Source organism: Vigna angularis, chromosome 5 (genome assembly GCF_016808095.1).
Source record: "Vigna angularis cultivar LongXiaoDou No.4 chromosome 5, ASM1680809v1, whole genome shotgun sequence".
NCBI lineage: Eukaryota > Viridiplantae > Streptophyta > Magnoliopsida > Fabales > Fabaceae > Vigna > Vigna angularis.
In genome coordinates, this window is record NC_068974.1 from 7,626,472 (window position 1) to 7,651,841 (window position 25,370).

A 25,370-nucleotide genomic window follows, 5' to 3' on the forward strand; every position below is an offset into this window, starting at 1 on the left:
TTTTAAAGCTAACTCCTTATGAGTTGTTTAAAGGTAGAAAGCCTAATGTATCTCATTTAAAAATCTTTGAATGTAAATGCTTTGTATTGAATAATGGTAAAGATAACTTAGGAAAATTTGATGCTAAATATGATGAAACTATTTTCGTAGGTTACTCACTAACAAGTAAACCATATAGAGTATTCAATAGGAGAACATTGATAATTAAAGAATCTATGCATGTTGTTTTTTATGAGATAGTGGACCTTGAGAAGAACTATTTGAGTCAAATAAGCCAATTGCAGGTGATGAAGATTATCTAAGGGAAGCCCTTGAAGAGATTTACTTAAATGAGAATACTCCCTCTAAAGTTCCTCATATGTAACAAGAAGATGATCCTAGAAGCTATCAACAACCACGAGGCTTCTCTATGGACAACATCATTGGAGATATCTCAAAGGGGGTTACTACTAGACAAAATTTAAATAATTTTGATTTTACTGTTGCTTTTGTTTCACAAATAGAAACCGAAAACATGGTAAAGCTCTTCAAGATGACAAATGGTGTATAACTATGAAGGAAGAACTGAATCAATTTGAAAGGAATCAAGTTTGGGAACTCATTCCTAGAGAAGAACACTATCAAGTGATTGGTACAAAATGAGTCTTCATAAACAAGTTGGATGAGGATGGTCATATCACAAATAGTAAAGAAATATTAGTTGTCAAAGGCTATTATCAAGAAGAAGATATTGACTATGATGAAACTTATGCACTGGTAGCCAGGTTAGAATCTATTAGATTATTACTTGCTTACGCTTCCTTGATGAAATTTAAACTATATCAAATGGATGTGAAAAATGTCTTTTTTAAATGATTTTTGTTGATAGGGGGAACACATGTGATAGTTGAACCCAATCCCTGTTATGTTGGTTTTTGATGATGACAACACTCTGATAATAACAATACATGAATGTTGTCAAGTCATAACAGAAAAGAGTTTCTGTGTGTTATATCAATGCATATGTTGATTTGAAATTGCATAAAATGTGTGATAAATGCATATGTTGAACATACTAATGTGACTGCATACTATTGTGTTTATGATGAAATTATATCTATGTATGCACAATGTATGATTCTATGTTATGAATACCACATGCACAAAAAACATATCTGAATGACAAAATCGATTACAGTGTTGTAGTAATCAACTAAGGTCATCAGACAACTTATGGTTTTGAACTATGGCAAAACAATTAGTTTGAATCGATTACATTAGTTGTTGAATCGATTAAAACTTGTGTGTTTGCATATAACATTTTCAAATGTTCTGTGACGAGTCTTTGGAAAGAAAAGTTTTCAAAATTTTGTTAAGTGTTGAAGCTTAATCGATTACATGCTTTGTGTATTCAATTAAGTCTGTTATGTTTGAAAAATGATTTCTTGCTAGTCATAACTGCTATAAGAGTCATATTTTTAAATGTGTTTGATCAACATTTAATGAGAATTGATTACTTTAATTGTGTATTCAATTAAGAGCTAAGTTTGTTGTAATTCTGTTACATCTGTTTAATGTAACCGATTACATAAGTTTAGTAATTGATTGCTTTGCGTCAAAACTGATATAAACTATATATTGACACATTGTTTGAAAATCTGTAATGATTGATCATACTTACACATTCATATATGATTGAATTCATTTGAGAGGTTTTACAGATTACTCAAAAGCTCCAAGAATCAAGAACGAGAAGAATTGGATCATCTTGAAGCATTCTTGAGAAGCAATTGACTAGACTACATTGACTGATCGTTTTAGCACATTTGAAGGTACATCTTGATTGATCAGGAGAGAAGGCTTGCAATCTTGGATTTGTTGTTTCCCTATACGTGAGCGTCAGGAAGAAGAGTGGTGTGCTCTTGACTTTGTTGCAACAAGGACGAGTTGTTCTGTGTTGGCAGGTGTTGTTGTTTCTATATTTGATTAAGAGTTTATGAGGTGTTTACATTTGATCGTTGCTCTGTAAAGCCTTGGTTGTAATACTCTGATCATTATAGTCAATTACTCTCCGATCTAAGGTTGATTGTGAGGGTGACTTGATGTAGGCATTGAGTCCGAACCAGTATAAAAACTGTGTTTGTTTTTCTCTCCTTTATCTCTTTACACTTTCATTGTCATTGCATATACACGTACTGTTTCATTGCACACAGTTGATTGCTGCACAAGAAAGATTTAAAGAACCTTATAGTTTGCGAAATTTAAAAAGTGCAAGTTTTTATAAAACACCAATTCACCCCCCTCTTGGTGTTGAGAAACAAAGTTCATCAATTCTAACAGTTTCATTAAGGAAGAGGTTTATGTTGATCAACCTCTTGGTTTTGAAGATTTTAAGTTTCCAAATAATGTTTATAAGTTAAAGAAAGTGTTATATGGCCTTAAATAGACACCTAGGTCTTGGTATGAAACACTTAGTAACCTTTTGATTGAAAATGACTTCTTTAGAGGAAGGGTTGATTCAAAAATTTTCATAAAGAAAGTAGGAAGTCATATTTTGCTTGTACAAGTTTATTTTGATGCGACAACACAAGTGCCATAAATCTGACTCAAAAACCCCATAATGCACTCTAGGACTAAGCACATAGAAATTAAACATAACTTTTTAAGAGATCATATTAAAAAAGGGGATTGCATCATTGAATACATAGACACAATGCATCAATTGGTTGATATAATCACTAAAGCATTGCCTAATGATAGATTTTATGACCTTAGAAGAGATTTAGGAGTGTTAGATTTGTTATAAGATTAAAATTTCAGCAAATTTTGTGTTTTTCGTAAATCATTGCATATAATCGATTATCTCTATGTCATAATCGATTATCTTTGAACTAGGAAACGTCTTTTATTCGGTAATAATTGATTATTACATGCCATAATCGATTATCTAGAGAGTTTCTAGCAATTGAGTTTTTCATTCGGTAATAATCGATTATTTGAAACAATAATCGATTATCTGCAATTTCTGAAAAATATTTTTTGAAACGATAATCGATTATCGTTAGTAATAATCGATTATCACACGACGTTATTTCAAAATATGGTCGTTACAAAGGTCCACAACGGTTAGAAATGACCATAATCGATTAAAACCCACTCTTGCACCCAAACTCTGCCCAATTAAGCTCTCAAAATCTATTTCTTTAATTTTCTTGCAGTCTCTTCTTCTTACTTCTTTATACCTTCCAAACACAATGGTTGATGCTCGCAGAAAGATACCTACAAGAAAAAGAATTGAGGCTTCTTCCTTTGCTCGTCCTCGCGCCCCTTGACCCGCAAACATTAATGGATGAATCTCCGACACGGAGAAGCATGAAGAGTTTTCTTAATTCTAGATAGAGAAGAAGATTATCTCCTGCAAATATGTTAGATTGGGTTCGTACAAGTTTTATGAGTTTCAATTCCCTAACCTTTTAAAAGATCAAGGGCTGCAACATCTTGTATAATATGGACCTATAAGAGGATCTAATCGTGTCATTCAACGAATAGATAGTAGGTTTCGCAGGAGAACTTGTGGACACTCGAGGATATGTGGAGTTCCAAACACGACTGGGGACCGGACGAGAAAGTGAGGAAAGGAGAATTCGTTATCTCTTGGTAGAAGCCAACACATCTTATAACGTGTTGTTAGGACGTCCCTAATTGAACGCTTTTGACGCCATCATCTCGACGCCATATCTCACAATGAAGTATCCCTCCGACAAGGGAACAATTTGTACTGTCCGGGCATATCAAAAGACAGCGCGCAAATGTTATGCGACCGATCTGAAGATGCACCCCTATCTTCCTCTTAGGAAGGTGCGGTGTTTCGAAGTCGCAATGAAGGACCTAGATCTGCGAACCAATACCGAGGACCAGATGGAGCCTCAAGGGGAAGAGAAGCCAATTATTCTAGGTGGGTATGAGACCTAGATAACGATGTTGGCTAAGGGTTTGAAGGAGGCGACCGAACAAGAACTAGTGGTAGTGTTAAGACGAAACTGGGACCTCTTCGCATGGACGACAGTTGACATGCCGGGCATTCACCCCTCAGTCATCTCTCACAAATTTTCTTTGTTTAAGGAAGCCCAACTAGTCGTCCAAAAAAAGAGGCGAACAATGGAGGACGAGGTGAACAAGCTGAGAGAGGCAATATTTGTGAGGGAAGTGACATATACGACATGACTAGCGAATGTGGTCATGGTCAAGAAGTCGGACGGGAAGTGGCATATGTGTACAAACTACACAGACCTAAACAAGGCATGCCTGAAGGATGCCTATCTGCTACCTAGTATAGACGACCTGGTCGATGGGGACTCGAGGCACAATATAAGCTTTCTGGAGGCCTACTCGGGATACAACTAAATCCCCATGTATGCCCCCGACAGGGAGAAAACGACCTTCATCATTGAAACTACCAATTACTGCTACGAAGTCATGCCCTTCAGGTTGAAGAACGTTGAGGAAACATACCAGAGGCTCATGGACAAGATCTTTGCCCAGCAGATCGGACGGTGCATGGATGTGTGTATGGATGATATGGTAGTCCGACCTAACTCAAGCACGGTAGGTCCAGCGGTAGAACATGAGTTTAAACCCAACCAAGTTCACATTGGTGTTGGGGCGAGAAAATTTCTGGGATTCATGCTGACTGCTTGGGAGATTGGGGTTAATCCTGATAAGTGCACCGCTATCCTAGAAATGAGAACGCCTCAGAACCTGAAGGAAGTATAGAGACTAGTAGGGCAAATGACATCATTGTCACGGTTCATCTCAAAGTTAGTTGAGCAGATCCGGCTGGTCTTGAAGAAGATAAGAAAGGGCTTGGGGCAGAAGTGGGATGATAACTACGAGAAGGCGTTTATGGATGTGAAAGCCATCCTGGCTAGTCCATCCGTAATGATCCAGTCGATAGCCAATAAGGAGCTTCAGCTTTACTTTGGTGTGTCAGAGGAAGCGATCAACACAATATTGTTACAGGAGAACCTCGAACCGAAGCTTATTTATTTTGTTAGCTGAGTGCTTCAAGACGTGGAGACTCGGTACTAGTAGGTGGAGAAGGTCGCACTCGCCTTGTTAAATGCAACCAGAAGGACAGACCATCCCATATCCATGAGAAAGCCCGACCTTGCCGGACGGATGGTGGTCTAGGCAGTAGAGCTATCCGAATTCAGATTGCGCTATGAAGCTAGAGGATCCGCCAAGGGCCAACACTTGGCGAAATTCACAATCGAACTACCCCATGCTGCACTCAATCCTGAATAGAACTTGTATGTAGATGGAGCCTTCGGTAAAGGCGAATGGGGTGCTGGTGTAGTTCTAGAAGGACTGAACGAGTTCTTCTTATAACATTCCCTCGTGTTCAAATTCAAGGCCTCCAACAACTAGGAGGAGTATGAAGCGTTGGTGGCAGGTTTGGAGTTGGCAAAAGATATCCACGTCCGATGATTGACGTGTTGGACGGATTCGCAATCGGTTGTCGATTAGATGAATGACGAGTTCCAGGTCAAAGATGCACCTCCTACAATACTTTCACAAGGCCTCAGTGCTGATTAAAGAGTTCAAAGTAGTGGAAATAAAACACAGGAAGGAAAATAGCCGAGCAAACATGCTTTCCAAACTGTTTGGCGAGAAGGAAAACATAAGAGGTAGGTGGTCGCATTAATTTTGAATTTAAAACTTTGTTCTAACTCCGTTTCAAATTAATTACTAACTGAAGTATCGAAGTATCTTTGACAGATACCTTCGATCGATTTGGAAAACTGACAAAGAAAGATTTATACTTAAAATAAACATAAAATTCCGTACGGCTAAGGAATAAAAGTGTGAAGTACTATTTCGTGGAAATTTGACAAACTAAAGCTTGTTAAACTTAAATCTAGGGCTCGGCATGATTATCCTAACTATACTAAACTATAGATTATCTATACTATATTATACTATAAAAACTGAACTGCTTTTATTAAAAACTGAATTATACTATTTTGTAGTTCAATTTAAAAAAACTGAACTTTCCTATTAGTAGTTCAGTTAACTCAATTAACTGTTTTAAAACAGTAAGAAAATACAACTTGATTAAAACAAATTGTTGCTTCACCCAAATATAATGAAAACATACTATTTATTTTTTTTATCAAATAACTTATTGAAAAGTGATTTTAAATAAACAAATATCCTAAATTAAATTTCTAAAAGAAAAAGTTTAAGTGTTAGTTTTAAAAAAAAATACTCTAAGAATTTAGATAAACTTTTCAAACTTGTTCCGAAATAGTTTTAAGAAAAAAAATATATTTAATACTATTTACAAATTGGTATGAATTATTTTTTTCTCATACATGTAACTTAGTTATTTATATTAATTTATATTTTTATATCCTAATTTTCATAATTATATATCATATTCGTTTATTATTATTTTTATTTTTACTAAAAATTATTATACTATTGAAATTTATAAATGGGTAGATTTTGACTAAGGTTTTTCTTATCAATTTTTTTTAATGTAATCTATGCAATTAAATTTTATTTAAGTTAAGAATTTAAATAAACTTTTCAAATTTATTCTAAAATAGTTTTAAGATAAAAAAAAAGAAAAAAACACATTTAATACTATTTACAAATTGTTATGAATTATTTTTTCTCATAAAATATGTAACTTAGTTATTTGTATTAATTTATATTTGTATATCCTACTTTTCATAATTATATATCACACTCGTTTATTATTATTTTTATTTTTACTAAAAATTATTATGCTGTTGAAATTTATCAATGAATAGATTTTGACCAAGGTTTTTCTTATCAATTTTTCTAATGTAATCAATGCAATTAAATTTTATTTAAGTTAAGAATTTAAATAAATTTTTCAAACTTATTCTGAAATAGTTTTTAAGATAAAAAAAGACATGCAGTTTCTGTATGTTTGCGATGCCAATACGAATTGCAGTTTATTTTGGTTATTATTGTATGGTTTACCATATGAAATAGTTAACTGCCAATAGAAAAATCCAATTTTTTTTAAATTGAATAGCGAGTATAGTTCAGTTTTTAATAAAAATAGTTTAGTTTTTATAGTATAGATATAGTTTAGTACAATTAGGCTAATTATGTCCAGCACAATAAATAGTTAACTAAACTGTGAATTATAAAACAATTTACTGAATTGTATTGCAGTTAACTAAACTAAAAAATAGTTCAGTTCAGTTTTTTTTGAACTATTTTTAAGTTCAGTCCAGTTTTTTTGAACTATTTAATAGTTAACTATAATTGGTTTATAATACAGTGCAAACAGTGCAGTTTGCCCACCCCTACTTAAATCTACGAAATCCGTTTTAACATTCTAGTAGTAGTTGAAAAAGAACAGTTATATTAATATGTTTTTAATTATTAAAAAAATGGATTCTCTATTTTATTTTTAGTTAGTGAAGAAAATTAAATTTAAATAAATAATTATTAAAAAGACCATTAAACCTTCCTTTTTCATTTTAATACTTTCTTCTATCTTAATTAAGGGTTTTCTGAATTGAAAACGAAGTTAAAACCGTTCGCGTTCTTTGTATATCAATGCCAGTGAGAGAAACTCTCTCTTCCTCTCTCTAGAAACCCTATTGCACGCTTTTCAATCCAGCTCAACAATGGCCAACAGCAATCTACCTCGAAGAATCATCAAGGTTCGCATCCATTTCCTCATTGATATCCCGATTTTAATATCAGTTTCAGTTTTCTCTAATCGATTCCTTCGGTGGCTGATAAAATGGAAGAAAGTCGAATTCCAATCATGGATTTTCTGTTTCTTCCCTGCCCTGTGTTATCACGTGTGGATTTCCGAAAATTTCCCTCTTGCTTAAATTCAGTGGCGACTAGAATGAAAAAAGTTGAAAAACGCATGAATTTTGAAACGTCTGAGGAGCTAAATATCGGGGACTCAACTACCCTTTTTCTTTTTATATTCGTTGGAAATGAACCGTATTTCTGGGTTTTTAAATTCTTATATTTGAATTTCGATCTATGTAGATGTTTTAAACGTTTTTTTATTCTTTATTTCAACAGGAAACGCAGCGTTTGCTCAGTGAGCCAGGTAACTGATCGTTCCAAACTTTACCTTTGTTTATATTAAAGTTTTGTTCTCAGTTTCTTGTACTGCTATAGAGCTCGTCCTTAGTTGAATTGGTAGCACTGATGTATTTATTTAGCTTAATTTAGTGTCGTCTTAGATATATGGAATGATATTACCCTGGTAATTTAATGGTCTAGATAAAGATTCAAGTCAAGGGTCGTGATGTGTCATGCTTTTGTTTTCATTCTGCTGATTACTTGTTTTATCAGTTTCTGATATTATGATGATCTTATGATGCAGCACCTGGAATTAGTGCGTCCCCATCTGAAGACAATATGAGATATTTCAATGTGATGATCCTGGGACCAACCCAGTCCCCTTACGAAGGTAATTTTGGGTTTGACAGCATAATTTTCTACCTTCTAATAATTCAAATATATATTGTTGTTTTAAATTATACTTACAAGCAATGTGGGAAAAAAATTCCTCTAGATTTGGGTAAGTGTTTTTTAGGAATTAGAAAGTATCTGGAAAATTCATGTAAGCAATTGTGTTCTACAGTTTCTGGGAATGTCATTTTGCCATGAAAATTTCGTCCCTTTACTTTTACTTTTTCAGTCCATGCTCTCTGCTTTAGTATGTGTTTGGGTGGGTGTTTGCAAAGTTTGTTTTAGATGATTTTATAAAAATGATTTGGTTGGTATGAATATAAAGCGAAGTGATCTGAAAAAGTGAATATAATAGGTAGAGTTGATGTTCTCTCTAATACTCCAAACCCCCAATGTTATTATTGCTTCTCTTCAACATTCATGACCTAACTTGTTTCAGATTAAAACTTATCCAATTATGATTTGAAACATTCAATCATGTAAAGAGATGGATTTTGGCTTGGAAAATGCAAAATCAAACAAGCTAAAAGATAGCACACTATTACTCTAGTTATGGCCTATGTGCCAAGTCAGACAGATTACTGTTAATGAACTTGTGGCCTACTTGCCAAACCAACCTACCAAACTATTCCTGTGGTTCTGACCTGTTTGCTTATCAAAACAAACTATTATTCTACCTGTGGTGTACTTGCAAAACCAAACAAACTATTACTCTATTTGTGGGCTACTTGCTCGTAGTTCTTTTGTGTGTACCTTTTGTGATATTTTACAAAGCATGAAATTACAAGTTCTCTGAGCAGCATGTTTCTTATTACCTGTAATGCACCTTGAATTGGTTTCATGTATCCATTTCATATATGATACTGATACTCTAAGGTACTTCACTGGATGAAGTATCCAAACCTATGGAGCTCAAATACTTTTATGATGACAATGATTTATTTTTTTTACTTTGGCAATTTTTAAGAAATGTGATTTTAATTTGAATTTGCACAAAATTAAATTTATTTATTTATTATTCTTTAAGAGTTTTTATATTGGTCACATATTCTATCCGCTTATTTTAGAAGCTTATTGTCGAAGATACACATTGTATCTGTGTATCATAGCTCACTAAGGTTATGAAACTAGAGAATTTATGAAAAATCGTGAGGGGTCCTTAAATTCTTCTCATAAGATTCCATATAAAAAGTTATTAAAATACCTATAAATAACATAATGATCAAATATTATAATTCCACAATAATGCAAAACTGTAAATCTCAATAATAAGGCAACAAGTCTAGTGGTTCATTACTACTAAATAAGTTCAAACAACATCAAATAAGACATAAGTTCATGACAAGTAGTTTCTTTTAACATTTCTACCATAGCTATTAATAGCTAACGTGTCCTGTTTTTCCACTCAATATCTATTATTTTAATCCTAGTTTTAGCAATTGAGCAGGCACTTGTATTGCCCTTAGCTGAATTTGATTAACATTCAGACATATTCGATAATAAGATGGTGTTGACTGTATAGGAGTTTGTATTGCCCTTAGCTGAATTTGATTAACATTTAGACATATTCGATAATAAGATGGTGTTGACTGTATAGGAGTTGCAAAATTAGGAAATAGTAAGCAAGGTTGTCAAATTCGAAAGTTTACGTAAACTTTTGGAGCTTCGTAAATTTGAGAGTTTACGTAAACTCAGATCGTAAACTCGAATCGTAAACTTGTAACGAGTTTACTTCATATAAAAATATTTTAAAATATTTATAAATACATAATAATTTAATATTTATAATGTTATAAATAATTTTTTAGTTTTTACATTATTACCAAGTTTACTTGAAAACCGATATTGCTTTTTAACTCGCAAGTTTGATAACCTTGATAGGAAGTAGAAAAAGTAAATATATACAATATAAATTTTAATCTATGTTCAACCGTGCAAGGAGGAAGTACCATTTGAGTAGAGATAACAAAGTAGGTTCCAACTCGTGAGCCTACCCAGCTCACCACGGGTTAGAGTCAGGTTGGATTGGAAAAAATTCAGTTTTTTAAATGTGGCTCAAACTGAACTCTACTCACTTAGCCTGTAGATTAAATGGGTTCAAACCCGTAACCCCTCAACGACAACCCTAGATTTTTACCATTTTTTCATTAGTTTTTTTATTATAATTGTTTACTACTAATTATGTAGGTTGACAATATTATTTTTTTAAATACTATTTTCAATAATGTTTGAATAGTTTGGATATTTTTGTTTGTCAAGTTAGTTTTCAACTACTATCTTTATAATAATGTTTGGTGAAATAGGTGAACACTTTGATTGTAGTACTATAAAATAATGAATCAAGTCAATCTACTTTGATTGTATTGCAATAAATATATAAAATAAAATGAATCAAAAGAACGAAACATCCTTAAGTGAGTCAATTCACTAATTCACCAACTCGTGATGGGTTGAGTTGGGTTACAAAATTTTTGGCTCACCAAAAATGGGTTGAGCCGGGTTACAAAATTTCTGGTTCACCAAAAAGTAAATTTGGTTGAGTTGATTCATTTTTAGCTCAACTCGTGGTGAGCCAACCCGTGTGAGCCTGGTTGGCTCCCTTTGACACCCCTACATTTCAGCAATAGCGCAAATTTGAATTCAAAAGCCAGAAAGTTTAGGCCAGAATGCTTACCGTAAACTGAAAGTTGGCAGTGATTCAAATGGTGCAAAGAAAATGGAAGAATGAATAGCGAGAATGGCCAGAAGTGCAAGGAGGAGATGATCATGCTTATGCATTGCTCAACTTCTGCATAGTTGCACTTTGTGGGGGAGAAGAATAGATAGATGTCTTAGAGTCTTGATGGCAACCTTCTACCTCCCATACTCATGTTCAAACCTATGAAGTGCCATTGTGAACAAAGAAAGAGAAAAGATGAGAGAAACACTAACAACTAAGAGGGTAGCTTTACTAACAGAAGAACCCTAATAACGTTTCATTCTTTCTCCTCAATGTATTGTTTAACTTAAAAACAAAATAAAAAAACTTAAACTCTATAATGAAGTTACAAGTTTGGCTGAGTTAACTGAGTCCATCATGATTCCACTGAGTATGCTAAAAGATTAAATTCATTGCTTAGTTAAGTTGAAATAAGGTGTTGAGATCATAAACTCATGCAACTTTACAAGCTGGGTTTTAGGAGAGGGTCTCTTCTCTTATGTACTTGTTGAATATAGTAAAACTAGCTATAAGATTTGTTAGAACAATTATTCTTACATATCATCATTAAGGCTAGTCTGCTAGACCAATAATGAGTAGTACCTAGTTCTGTACCTAGAGGTCTAGTGCAGACTCTTGGTGTTCCATGTACTCTTGCTTTTTCAATATATATAGAAGATAATGAGAGAGATCTGTTAAGCCCTCAAGAATATATTTTTATTAGTTTTCAATCTCAAGTTGGTATCAGAGCAGTTGTCTACCAGCATTGTCATTGCTGTTCGCATCCGTCCGGTGCCCTTTGCCGTTGTCCGCTGTTCGCATCTGTCAACTGCAGTTTAAAGCTCTTCAACTTGGTTCTCTGCCATCTCACATCTGTTCGCCGCCGAACGCCGCCGTTCGCCGTCACTGTTCCGTCCGACGACCACTGGATCTGGTTCGTCTCTTCACGCGACGACCACTCCCACCGGTGCCGGAGTATGATTCTCCTCCACGCTCCGCCATGTGCAGCTTCTTTGTGCGCTGCGAACAGGCGCATACTATTCACGTGCCGCCCTCTGCCGTTGAAAGGTCACCGCGACACCTCCATAGCTGTCGCCTGAGCCTCCTATCTCTGTTCTGACCCTCAAAACCCTACTTTAGTGAAGTCCAGAAGCTCCCCTTGAAGAAAACCCTAAGAAACCCTCTCGGTTTTTTGGTTCCTCACTGCCACGTTTTTTCTTTCTCCTATTTTTATCAAGAATGGCGTCTGGAAGTGTTCTTTCTTTCTCTGGAAGTCCCTCCATTACTTCCGAAAAGCTAAACGGAAAGAATTATCTGTCTTGGTCTGCTGCCGTGGAAATGTGGTTCCTCGGTCAAGGACATTATGACCACCTTGAGCAGGATGGAAGCCAAGTACCTTCTGAAAAAGCTGAGCAATGGAAACAAGCAGATTTCCAATTGTGTGCCCTATTGTGGCAATCTATGGAACCCCGACTTTTAATCTCCCTTGTGTTGAATATACACATAGGGTACTCTATTTGTAATAGAAGAAATATGGGTTAAGCCAAAATACAAAGAAGGAATAATAACAAACTAACTAAAGATAAAGATAAGATATCTAATAATCTAATATATCTAACACTTTCTGTCAAGCTTGTTACATATATAATCAATTCTTGGTCCACATATAGGCTTAGTGAAAATATCTGCTTCTGCATTCGAGTGATACCAAATTTTTAATGATTTGCAAAGACGACATAGAAGGCGACATATCGACCTAGAAGACTCCCTCTAAGTAACAAATCTGGGAGGTTGCTCCATATAAATCTCTTCATCCAAACCATTGTTGAGGAACTGTAGTTGATAAGGGGGCTAATCTTGAAGAGCCACCATGGCTATAAATAAACTAACAATAGCCATCTTTGCTGTGGGAGAAAAAGTATATATGGACGGGTTAGACACATCAGTGCAGAACAGACAACAATGGAAGAAGCCATTGATGAATAGAAGAGAGAAACCCTAAAAATTCAAGATTCTCCAATCAAGGCACCTGAAAGAGGAAAAAGAGGCGACCTTGATGCTCTGAATTGCTGCTTGAGAGGAGATAGGATGCAACCCCATGCACGACAGGGAAGGGAGCAAATCCACAACTTTGGGAGGTGCTGAGACTGGGTAGGAGCTCCAATGAAGGCGTCATTAACGACATGGTGGTCACCTAGTTGAGACAATCAAAACCGTGTGGTGGCCACTCAAAACTGGAACTTTAGTGGTGGCAGTGGTAGACGACGCCACCGCCCGCAGCAGGTGCAGGTGACAAAAGTTTTTTTCCTAAAAGAACTTGGCTCTAGATACCTTGTTGAATATAGTAAAAGGTTTAATCCTTTTCGACATCCCTGTTTGTGTAGGAATGTCTGAGATAGGTCCTCGTTTTCTAAAGTGTATCAAAATGGTCCTTAATTTTGAAAATTGATATCAATTGAGTCCTTCCCGTTAAGTTGGCTGGACGGCGTTAAAAAAAAATTGATGAGTGGGATGCTGAGATGACGAACGAACGCTCGCCCACCAGCGAACGAACGCTCGCCCACCAGCGAACGAACGCTCGTCCACCAGCGAACGAACGCTCGTCCACCAGCGAACGAACGCTCGTCGACCACCGAACGAACGGTCGTCCAGTAGTAAGAGGTCGACGAGCGTTCGTTCGCTGTTGGACGAGCGTTCGTTCCTCATCTCAGCATCCCACTCATCAATTTTTTTAACGCCGTCCAGCCAACTTAACGGAAAGGACTCAATTGATATCAATTTTGAAAATTAAGGACCATTTTGATACACTTTAGAAAACGAAGACCTATCTGAGACCTTCCTACACAAATAGGGATGTCGAAAAGGATTAAACCTATAGTAAAATTAAGTATATGATTAATCTTCCTTGTATTGAATATATACATAGGGTACTCTATTTATAATAGAAGAAATATGGGCCAAGCCCAAAATACAAATAGAGAATAATAACAAACTAACTAAAGATAAAGATAAGATATATAAGATATCTAATAATCTAATATATCTAACAATACTCATTGTGATTTGTTTTTAATTTGGAATACTTGAGATCTAAAACAGAGAAAAATAGTTCTAAAGGGCTTGAAAAGACCCTTCTCAGTTCTATTATTTATATAGATAAAAATCTGATACAATAGATAGATGGAAGATGAAGAGATTGTCCTAGACTGCTAGGAACAATCATTATAGATAACCCAACACACAACTACCTACTTTAGGCCCTGCTCTACTAATCATAGGTAGACTTAATAATTATTCTAACACTCCTCCTCAAGCTGGAGCATACAAATTGTATGTACCAAGCTTGGAACAAATAAACTCAATCCGAGGTCCTCTTAACGACTTAGTCAACACATCTGCGAGTTGGTCATTTGATCCAACAAACTCAGTACATATTTCTTTTGGCAATAATTTTTCCCGAACAAAATGACAATCAATTTCTATATGTTTGGTTCTCTCGTGAAACACTGGATTTGATGCAATGTGAAGAGCAGCTTGGTTATCACAATACATCTTCATACTTTGGATGCCACAGAAGTTAAGCTCTTGAAGGAACTGCTTCACCCATATAAGTTCACATGTTAATGAAGCCATTGCCCTATATTCAGCCTCAGCTGTTGATCGAGCCACTACATTTTGTTTCTTACTTTTCCATGAGATAATGTTTCCTCCAAGGAAAACACAATATCCAGTAGTAGATCGTCTATCAATAGCAGAACTTGCCCAATCAACATCACAATATCCTGATACCTGAAGGCTTCCTTTTTCTTCATATAACAGCCCTTGCCCGGGAGCCTTTTTCACATACCTTAGAATGCGAATGATAGCATTCCAATGGCCAACACATGGAGCTTGCATAAACTGACTAACCACTCCAACTGCAAAAGATAGATCCGGTCTTGTAATAGTGAGATAGATTAGTTTTCCAACTAGACTCCTATATCTCTCCGGGTCAGAGAATAATTCACCTTCTTCTGTTGTTAATTTTTGATTTGGATCCACAGGGCTATCAACCGGTCTACAATCAATCATACCTGTTTCTTGCAAAATATCCAGAGCATACTTCCTTTGGGAGATTACAACTCCATCTTTTGACTGAGCTACTTCAATGCCTAGGAAGTATTTGAGGCTCCCAAGATCCTTGGTTTGGAAATGTCTACACAAGTACTCCTTCAATTGAGATATTCCAGCAGTATCATTTCCTGTAATAACTATATCATCAACATATACTATCAAGTAAACACATTTCCCAGGAGACGAATGATAATAAAAGACTGAATGATCTGCTTCACTGCGTTTTAGTCCAAATTTTTGAACAATCGAGCTAAACTTTCCAAACTAAGCACGTGGTGATTGCTTGAGCCCATATAGAGATCGGTTCAATTTACAAACCATACCAGACTCCCCCTGAGCAACAAACCCTGGAGGTTGCTCCATATAAACTTCTTCCTCAAGATCACCATGGAGAAAGGCATTTTTGATATCCAACTGATGAAGTGGCCAATGACGAATGACTGCCATTGCAAAGAACAATCAAATGGTAGTCATCTTTGCCACGGGAGAAAAGGTGTCACAATAATCAAGACCATAAACCTGAGTGTACCCTTTTGCAACCAGCCGGGCTTTGAGCCTATCAATGTCACCATTAGGGCCGACTTTAATTGCATATACCCATCGACAACCAACAGCCTTTTTGCCCGAGGGAAGTGGCACAAGCTCCCAAGTATGACTGTGGTCAAGAGCCTGCATTTCTTCAATCATGGCTTGTCGCCATCCAGGATGATCAAGTGCTTCTTTCACATTTTTAGGAATAACCACAGGAGATACTGAGGATAAAAGGGAATAAAAGGAGGGCGACACTCTGTGATAACTAAGAAAATTATAAATGGGATGAGGGTTTCGAGTGGAACGAGTACCTTTTTTGAGAGCAATGGGCCAACCAGAATCATCTTCACCAGGAGGCGTGACAGGAGATGGTGACGGAGAAGAATATGAAGGAGGAGATCCACCATTTTCTGGAAGAGGATTACTCACCGGGGTACTGTGTCGAAGGATATCAGTATGTGGAGAGGAAGGTTCGGGAGGACCTTGGGCATGACTTGGATTGACTGAGGCATTGGAGATATTAGACTCAACCACTGGAAGAGGAAGGACCTGGTGGAGGATATGAACATCTTGAACAGAGGGAGAGAAGAAAGGTGTCTGTTCAAAGAAGGTAACATTGGCAGACATGTAGTACTTTTTGGTTTCAGGAGAGTAACACCGGTACCCTTTTTGAAGCCGAAAATAGCCCAAAAAGACACATTTGATCGCACGAGCAGAGAGCTTGTCGAGCCCCGGAGACATGTCGTGAACAAAACAAACACAACCAAAGACTCGAGGAGAGGTGTGAAAGAGAGGATCATTGGGAAAGAGAATGGAGAAAGGGACTTTATTATTGAGAGAGGAGGAAGGCATCCTATTAATAAGAAAACATGCAGTTAAGATGACATCCCCCAGTGATGAACAGGAATATTAGCACCAAGCAAAAGGGTACGAGCCGTTTCAACCAAGTGTCTATTTTTTCTTTCGGCTATACCATTTTGCTGGGGTGTATGAGGACAAGTGGACTGATGCAAAATACCATGGGAGCTAAGAAGTGAAGAAAAAGTTGATGAGAAATACTCTTTAGCATTATCACTTCTTAAGACTTTAATTACGTGACCAAATTGGTTCTTGATTTCATTCAAAAAAGATGTGAAAATGGGTAACAATTCAGAGCGATCTTTCATTAGATAAACCCAAGTACATCTAGAATACTCATCAATAAAAGTAACAAAATACCTAAAACCAAAAGAAGAGACGCGACTAGGTCTCCAGACATCAGAATGAATAATAGAGAAACTAGAAGTACCCATTGATTGAGACCTTTTAGGAAAGACAGATCTAACATGTTTTCCTAGTTGACATGACTCACATTCTAAAGTCTGAAGACCACTAAGTTCAGGACACATCTTTTTTAACTTTGACAAGTGAGGATGGCCAAACCGATCATGTAGCACTTTAGGGGGAAGAGCTGCAACACAAGATACCTGTGGACGAGATCCAAAATGGTATAAACCTCCAGCTTCATATCCTTCTCCAATCTGTCTCCCCGAGCCACGCTCCTGTATAACAAAAGATTTTGAATCGAAAGTTATTGAACAAGGTAACATTTTGGTTAACTGACTTAGGGAAATTAAATTGAATGGACAGTTAGGAACAAAAAGAACAAATTTCAGAGTTAGAGAGGGAGACATGGAGACTTGACCGACTCCCTTTGAACAAGTTTTAGAGCCATTTGCAAGGGTAATGAAATGGGGTTTTTCTTGGAGGGAAAGGGTTGAGAACAATGAGGTATTACCAGAAATGTGATCAGAAGCACCTGAGTCAATTACCCATGAATTTAGACCTTTCATGGATTGAGAAATGCAAGCTGTGGACGTACTTGGGGACTGAGATGATTGTGCCAAACTGTTAGACTTTAATCGCAGATACTCTTGATACTTTTCCTCAGTGAACTTGGAGTTGGAAGTGGAAGTTTCAGCCTTAGAGATATTGGCGGTTTTTGAAGGAAAGCCATGCAAGGAGTAGCAGTTTTCTTGGGTGTGACCCACCCTCTTACAGTAAGAGCACTGTGGACGTCCTCGACCTCCACGTCCTCCTCCTCTAGTGCCACGTCCTCCTCTTCCTCGCGTGGCAACCATGACAGATGGTTCCATTGTTTCATGAGCTTCCTGAGACTGAGACACCGGAACACGAAGAAGACGTGTGGTCAAGGCTTCCAAGGAAGGGACCTCATGACTTGTCAGAAGTTGATCTCTGATGTGATTCAAATCTGGATGCAAAGCACGGAGGATCATCACCATATAATACTTGTCAAGCTTCTTTTTGATATCTTCCAAAGATTCCACTTCCAAGAACATTCTCAATTCTTCCACAGCTGCTTGGGCTTCAGTCATGAAGGAGACCATATCATGGTCTGTCATTTTGAAATAGGCGAGCTTGTTTGCGGTATCATAGAGACGTTGAATATCATTAGCATAAATGCTTTGAGCTTTCTTCCAAAAAGTGTGACATGTCTTGAACGCTCTCAGAGATATCAAAAGTCGGGGTTCCACAGATTGCCACAATAGGGCACACAATTGGAAATTAGCTTGTTTCCATTGTTCAGCTTTGTCAGAAGGTACTTGGCTCCCATCCTTCTCAAGGTGGTCATAATGTCCTTGACCAAGGAACCACATTTCCACAGCAGCAGACCAACATAGATAATTCTTTCCGTTTAGCTTTTCGGAAGTGATTGAGGGACTTCCAGAGAAAGAAAGAGCACTTCCAGACGCCATTCTTTGATAAAAACAGGAAAAGGAACCAGAAAAACCGTGAAGAACCAGAAAACCCTAGAGGGTTTCTTAGGGTTTTCTTAAAGGGGAGCTTCTGGACACACCAAAGTAAGATTTTGAGGGTCAGAACGGACAGAGGAGCAGAGGGCGACAGCTATGGAGGTGGCGCGGCGACTTTCTGGTGAGCAGAGGGCGGCGCGTGGACAACACGCGCCTGTTCGCAGCGCACAAAGAGGTTGCGCGTTGCGGAGCGTGGAGGAGATTTAGGCGAACCCACCGGTGGGGTTGGCTCGCGTGAAGAGGCGAACCAGATTCAGTGGTCGCCGGACGGAACAGTGACGGCGGCCGGTGGTGGACGGCGGCGGACAGATGTGAGATGGTGGACAACCAAGTTGAAGAACTTCAAACTGCAGTTGACAGCTGCAGATAGTGGCGAGACAGCCGCGGACAACGGCGAACGGCACCGGACAGGTGCAAACAGCAGTGACAGTGCTAGTGGACAACCCAGGGCAGAAACCAGAGCAGGATGAACCTGCTTTGATACCAACTTGAGATCTAAAACAGAGAAAAATAGTTCTAAAAGGCTTGAAAAGACCCTTCTCAGTTCTATTATTTATATAGATAAAAATCTGATACAATAGATAGATGGAAGATGAAGAGATTGTCCTAGACTGCTAGGAACAATCATTATAGATAACCCAACACAACTACCTACTTTAGGCCCTGCTCTACTAATCATAGGTAGACTTAATAATTATTCTAACAGGAATGTTTACTTGTGTTCCAATTGAAGTTGTTAGTAGAGATTTAAACTCCCGTTGAGGAATTGTTTATGTATACTTGCATGTTGCGTCTCTTTTTTAATTGAATTTCTTTCTATGGTTATCAAGTAACAAGATTTAGAACCTTTGGCTTTTAAGGGCATAATCGCTTATTCATATTTATTCTTGTTTGTTCCATGTTATTATGCTTGATTGTATTTACAAGATCTTGAATTTTTGCAACTTTCCCTGCCAAAATAGTATAATGAAAAAGGAAAGCATAAATTGTAGTTTTCTTTGAATTCCGTATATTCTGATTATGGTTATATTTGCAACCAATGCTGTCAAGATTGCAATCTAAATTGTAAGCTTACACAATCTTACAATCTTCTTACCCTTGGCCAAGCTGAGTAGCCCATATGATCACTCCTGCGTGGGATTATAGTAGGACTGAAGTGTGATCAAATCAGGATTGTGGAGTCATGTGATTTGGGTCTTCTGGGTCCGGTTGCATAACCTGATTCACCCGAATCCAGTTTCTTAACCTTAATATCCCATTTTCTAATTACATCTTAGTCTCAATCTCACTGCTCTCTCCAACCTCTTTTATTGCTTCAATAAAAGACCCTTATCACGGCCCTGCAATTTCCAACTTCAACTTGGGGCTCTACCTTCCTCCTCTTCTTTCATTGCAGTTTGCCCAAAACCTTTTCTATTACTTTACACATCTGTTTTGTTCTCGATCAAGGGGTGATTTTACCTCTATTCTGTTTTTAACAAACTATGGCCTTTTTTATATGTTCTGTTGGGTTCTTCTGGCCTTTCTTTGAGATATCTTTTCTGATTTCTTTTATTGTATTCTTTGATTTCTGTTATATTCAGTAGCTTTTGCCCTCCTCTGCCAATCCCAAGTAGGATGTTGCCACAATGTTTGCAACATTGAAGTAAAGCAGTAGTTTTTTTTTGTTTTGTAGATCAGATGTTAGTTACTTCTTTCTCTATTTGGGAATAATGGATGGTTATTGCGTTACTTATTTTGTAATATCTCTCTAATGGTTACGATATTTATAATTCCATTGTTTCCTTAAATATGTCCTTCCTGCTCATACTGACTAACATGTTTTATTGTTTGTATTACTAGGAGGAGTATTTAAGTTAGAACTATTTTTGCCAGAAGAATATCCAATGGCTGCTCCGAAGGTATTTATGTAATATTATTCTTTTCAACTGCATCTTCGTATTCCTTTGCTGTTATGTTTCTGCTGAACTCCTGTACTCCAAAATGAACGAAACTAAATTATGAAGTGTTAGCTGTCTAGTTGATTATAATTTAAGATGTTTGGTTTATTGTGATAAGATTCATAATAAGAATGGAAGAACCACACCACGAAAGATAGCAATAGTAGTTGGAGAGCCCTATTATCTCCACATTCTATTTTGGAACTCAAGTCCCATACCTTGTAATAGCTCCAATAATTCATGATGCACCACAGTCAAGTGCAGATGTAGGTTGGCTGTGCAGAAAACTGGCATCACTACCTGATAGCAACCTCCTAGCTAGGTTGGGCCAAAACTAGAAGAGAGGCTATGGGGTTTGGTCCCTTAGGTGAAGTTGGTGCGGAATATGGTGGGGAAAGGGACAAGGTTGCAGAAGCTATGGTTGGAAGTGGAAGAAGACTCACAGCCCTAGGTGGTGATATAGTGGTTGTGTGGTGTTTGGTGGCTAAAACAGAGGTTAGGCTAACTCTAAGAGGAAGGTGACTAGAGGGGCCTCATGGGTGAGTCTTGATCTAAGATGAGTATTATGGCCAAAAATGGACATCATAACATTACTCAACAACAAAGATGAATACATGAGAGGGACACCGCAACTTTTAGGCTAAGGGTGTGATATGATCATAAATGGGGCAACAAGGAAGAGTTTCAAAGTGACAAAAGCACAAAAAGAGTAGAATAGGTTTCATAGGCTTGTATTTGCCTCTTTGTTTTCTTTTTGTTAGTTCTAGTTGAATAAATGCTTATAAACCCTTCTTGTCCTTTTAGCACAAGCAATGTGGGACTTCCCATGGCTTAGTCTTAAAAGAAAAGAAGAGTAAGTAGGCGTCTTAGCTTGTAGCGCAAGGAAGCATAGCTAGCTTTCATTTTTTGAACTTTAGGAGAGCTAGGTGGTTTATAAACCCTTTTGGAATGAGAGAATTAAGCTGACCAGCTCTTGGAACCTTCCAAGTCCCACATTGCTTGAAACTCTTCACCAAACTCCTTCCAAAAACTATATAGAAAACCTAGGGGTTCTCCTTGTAGACACCTTTGAAATTAATGAAATTGTGAGTTGAATTGCAATCTTGCATTCCTCTTAGAGATAGTTTTCTGTCTCTTAGTCCATTTTGGCATACCTTATCTTGAGCAAATCAAGTGGTGGTCCTTCCTCGACACTTATCTTGGAGTCCTCTCTCAATTGGCGTGTCTACGAGTCATAAGTTTCCTCCTCCTTTTTCTTTTCCGCTTTTATTTTCCATTCATTCTTTTAAATGTCATTAGTATACTTCTCTCTAGGCATGCACTTCCCCATCATGTGGTATCAGAGCCATGCAAACAAAATGGAAGTAGAAACAACGTTTTTTTTTTTTTTCTGGACGCGCAAAATGAGTACTGAACGAAAAAAATTAACTGCTCATAGTAAATGAGAGAAGTGAAACGAAGTAAAAGCTGGACATTAAAGTAGACATCTAGACGAAACTTTAAAAAAAATTGCACACAAAACGGATAAGAAATGAACTCAAATGAAAACAAACAAGTTGGACAAGCATGCAACGTGCGCCAGCGCGCGAGAATTGAAAAAAAGGCTTGTCTACTCTACTCTAACATGCAATTCCTAAGATGATCAAACCTAAGGCTCATGATACCACATGATGGGGAAGTGCATGCCTAGAGAGAAGTATACTAATGACATTTAAAAGAATGAATGGAAAATAAAATCGGAAAAGAAAAAGGAGGAGGAAACTTATGACTCGTAGACACGCCACTTGAGAGAGGACTCCAAGATAAGTGTCGAGGAAGGACCACCACTTGATTTGCTCAAGATAAGGTCTGCCAAAATGGTCTAAGAGACAAAAAACTATCTCTAAGAGGAATGCAAGATTGCAATTCAACTCACAATTTCATTGATTTCAAAGGTGTCTACAAGGAGAACCCCTAGGTTTACTTATATAGTTTTTGGAAGGAGTTTGGTGAAGAGTTTCAAGCAATGTGGGACTTGGAAGGCTCCAAGAGCTGGCCAGCAGCTGCAGCAGCGCCCCTAGGTGCTTGGAGTCCCACGTTGCCTAATTCTCTCATTCCAAAAGGGTTTATAAGACACCTAGCTCTTCTAAAGTTCAAAAAATGAAAGCTAGCTATGCTTCCTTGCGCTACAAGCTAAGACGCCTACTTACTCTTCTTTTCGTTTAAGACTAAGCCATGGGAAGTCCCACATTGCTTGTGCTAAAAGGAAAAGAAGGGTTTATAAGCGTTTATTCAACTAGAACTAACGAAAAGAAAACAAAGAGGCAAATACAAGCCTATGAAACCTATTCTACTCTTTTTATGCTTTTGTCACTTTGAAACTCTTCATTGGTTCCCCATTTATGATCATATCAGGGTGACTCCTAAAACCCAAAACTTTTCATGCCTACACAACTTGGCCGAGAAAGTGACCCTCTAAGGAGTGGACAAGTATCCACAAATCATCTCCAATGAGGGAAGGACATGTGGCCATTAACTAAGGAGAATCCTCTCCATTCCTAGAATGCCATGTGGCCACTACTAAAGTTAAATCCTCTCCAATGGAAGGATGGCACATACACTCCACATGGTTTGGATGACTTAAGCAAGGAAAAACCCTACACTAATTAGACTTTAATACAAGCCTTAAAGAAACATATTCTACTTGACTGAAATAGATGGCGTAAATACTCCTAATCTACTAGAGGTGCTCTAAGTTGGCCTAGGAGAGAGAGCTTTGCTTCATCTTGCATAAATGACTCTAACTCTTCTTGAATGTGCTTGGGCCATGGCTAGGGGTATGCCATCACTACCTGTGCCACTAGTTTACTATTAAACAGTATCGTGGAAAGGTCATATACCACTTGGTAAGAACCTTGATAGGATACCATAAAAGCTAGCTGACGTAGTTAGAGAGTGTTTTATGAGCCCACACTAGAATCCCATGCTTCCAAGTCGGGACTAATCTCCTCCTATGCCTTACAATTGTCTAACAAACTGTATTTTGGTTTTGGTATTTCAGATCTAATAGAATAGGATTGAACAGGCTTGTGCTCTATTCTGTGTTTTCCTTCACACCTTCCCTTATTGACACTGGAACTTATATTAATTAATAACAATGTCCTTTTTATTTCCTTTTGAAATCTTTCCTTTTTAAGTTTTGCTGTCATATTTTTGGAGCTTTCCTTTGAGGTCTGAGGTCCTGTTGTACTGTAAGTTCACTATAGGAAGTGGTATACCTACAGCTCTTCTGTTTATTTGTTTCATGGTGGTTCTCTTGAGCAGGAATCTGAAAGGCATGTGTCCTCTTATTTTATTGTTTTTGATACCATTATGGTTTTAAATGTGCATTGCTTTTCACAGGTTCGGTTTTTAACAAAAATATATCATCCAAACATTGATAAGGTGCATTTTACTTTCCCTAAATTATCATTTCTTTTACTGTAGTTATTTTTCTCACATATTCTTGTTGACTTAGCTTGGCAGAATATGTCTTGATATTCTGAAAGACAAGTGGAGTCCTGCTCTTCAGATTCGTACTGTTCTATTAAGGTATTGTTATCTTGAGGCTATTAGATGGTAGTTTATTCTGAAGTAGGATAGGCCTAATACTTGTTGGTTTTAAAAAACTTTAATTTTTTTTCCTAAATCACTGATGCATACTGATTTGCAAACTGGAAAACTTATACTAAATCACTCTGCCGGTATGGAAGAATAATTTTTTGTTTTTATTTTGGTCAGACTTTTGTTGTGAAAATCAAGTAATTGTCTGTGCCCCTTCATACTTTTGACTCATTTTTTTGAATCAGAATGTTTTCTATTTTTATTTTATTCTCTGTTTTCAAAAGTTTGTAAAAGAACAATAAAAATGAACTTTTATTTTTTAATTTGTTTGTTTTCAATTTTTCCTGTATGAAAAATATTTAGGAACAGGAAACAGTAGAAATAGTAAATTTTGTGGGGTGGTTAGCTCTTGTCATGGAAAACTAGAATGCCACACAGCAAGGGGAAGGTTGTGGGGCAAGTCAATGGAAACTATTTTATTAATCTGCTATCAGTTGGAAAGAGTAATAAAATAATACGAGGTTGTTGGCATTTTCTAGCATTCAAGCTCTATTGAGTGCACCAAACCCAGATGATCCACTTTCTGAAAACATTGCCAAGCATTGGAAATCTAATGAGGCCGAGGCCGTTGAAACAGGTATATTTTTTTGATTTATAAAGAATTAGCTGATAATGGTGGCATCAATTTCATGTTCTCATTAAAATGTGGCTTTGAAATCTGCAGCGAAGGAATGGACCCGATTATATGCCAGTGACGCCTGATGATAAGGTTCAAAGTGTGGCTCCATAATAACAATTGTAACCATCATTTTATACTGGAATTCTAGCGGATCTATGAATTATCGGAGTTAATATCCCTGGCAGCTTCCAGTTACCTGTTAATTTCTTCTCTTGGGAGCTGCCATATCTTTTACTTGTCTAACAATTTAGAACGTGCTTCAATCATCGGCTGTGAAGTAATTTGTTGTTCTGAACTCAACATCAAAGGCCAAAATTTGCGAATTAGTTTATGTTCTCTTTAGCTTAATGAACCATGCCATAATTTGTTGAGTTAGTAAGTCTAATGGGCAAATCTGGTTGAATGGGAACGTCTTGAGCTGAATTTTCCAAAGGGTTGAAAAAAACATTCTTATATGATGTATTATAACAATAAGATTAGGGTTCCTATACGAGTGTCATGTTTGGGTTTGATATTGAATGACATGTTGCAGCATGGTTGATGAGATAATT

General features: G+C 37.1%; 1 protein-coding gene across 1 annotated transcript; it reads left to right on the forward strand.

Annotated features, from left to right (window-relative positions):
- The first annotated feature begins 7,529 nt into the window (after positions 1-7,529).
- On the forward strand, positions 7,530-25,145 carry LOC108340444 (ubiquitin-conjugating enzyme E2 35). The gene is made up of 8 exons (XM_017577836.2): positions 7,530-7,688; positions 8,068-8,095; positions 8,375-8,461; positions 20,461-20,519; positions 23,940-23,981; positions 24,055-24,128; positions 24,680-24,777; positions 24,865-25,145. The coding sequence occupies exons 1-8, from the start codon at positions 7,653-7,655 to the stop codon at positions 24,900-24,902; spliced, it is 462 nt and encodes a 153-aa protein (XP_017433325.1). The 5' UTR covers positions 7,530-7,652; the 3' UTR covers positions 24,903-25,145.
- Positions 25,146-25,370: the final 225 nt, after the last annotated feature.

Bases quoted from the DNA above. Each gene is read 5' to 3' on its own strand.
- LOC108340444 (XM_017577836.2), top strand. From the start codon at position 7,653: ATGGCCAACAGCAATCTACCTCGAAGAATCATCAAG. The intron at 20,520-23,939 runs GTATTTATGTAA...TGCTTTTCACAG, and splicing joins ATCCAATGGCTGCTCCGAAG to GTTCGGTTTTTAACAAAAAT. The intron at 24,778-24,864 runs GTATATTTTTTT...TGAAATCTGCAG, and splicing joins GGCCGAGGCCGTTGAAACAG to CGAAGGAATGGACCCGATTA.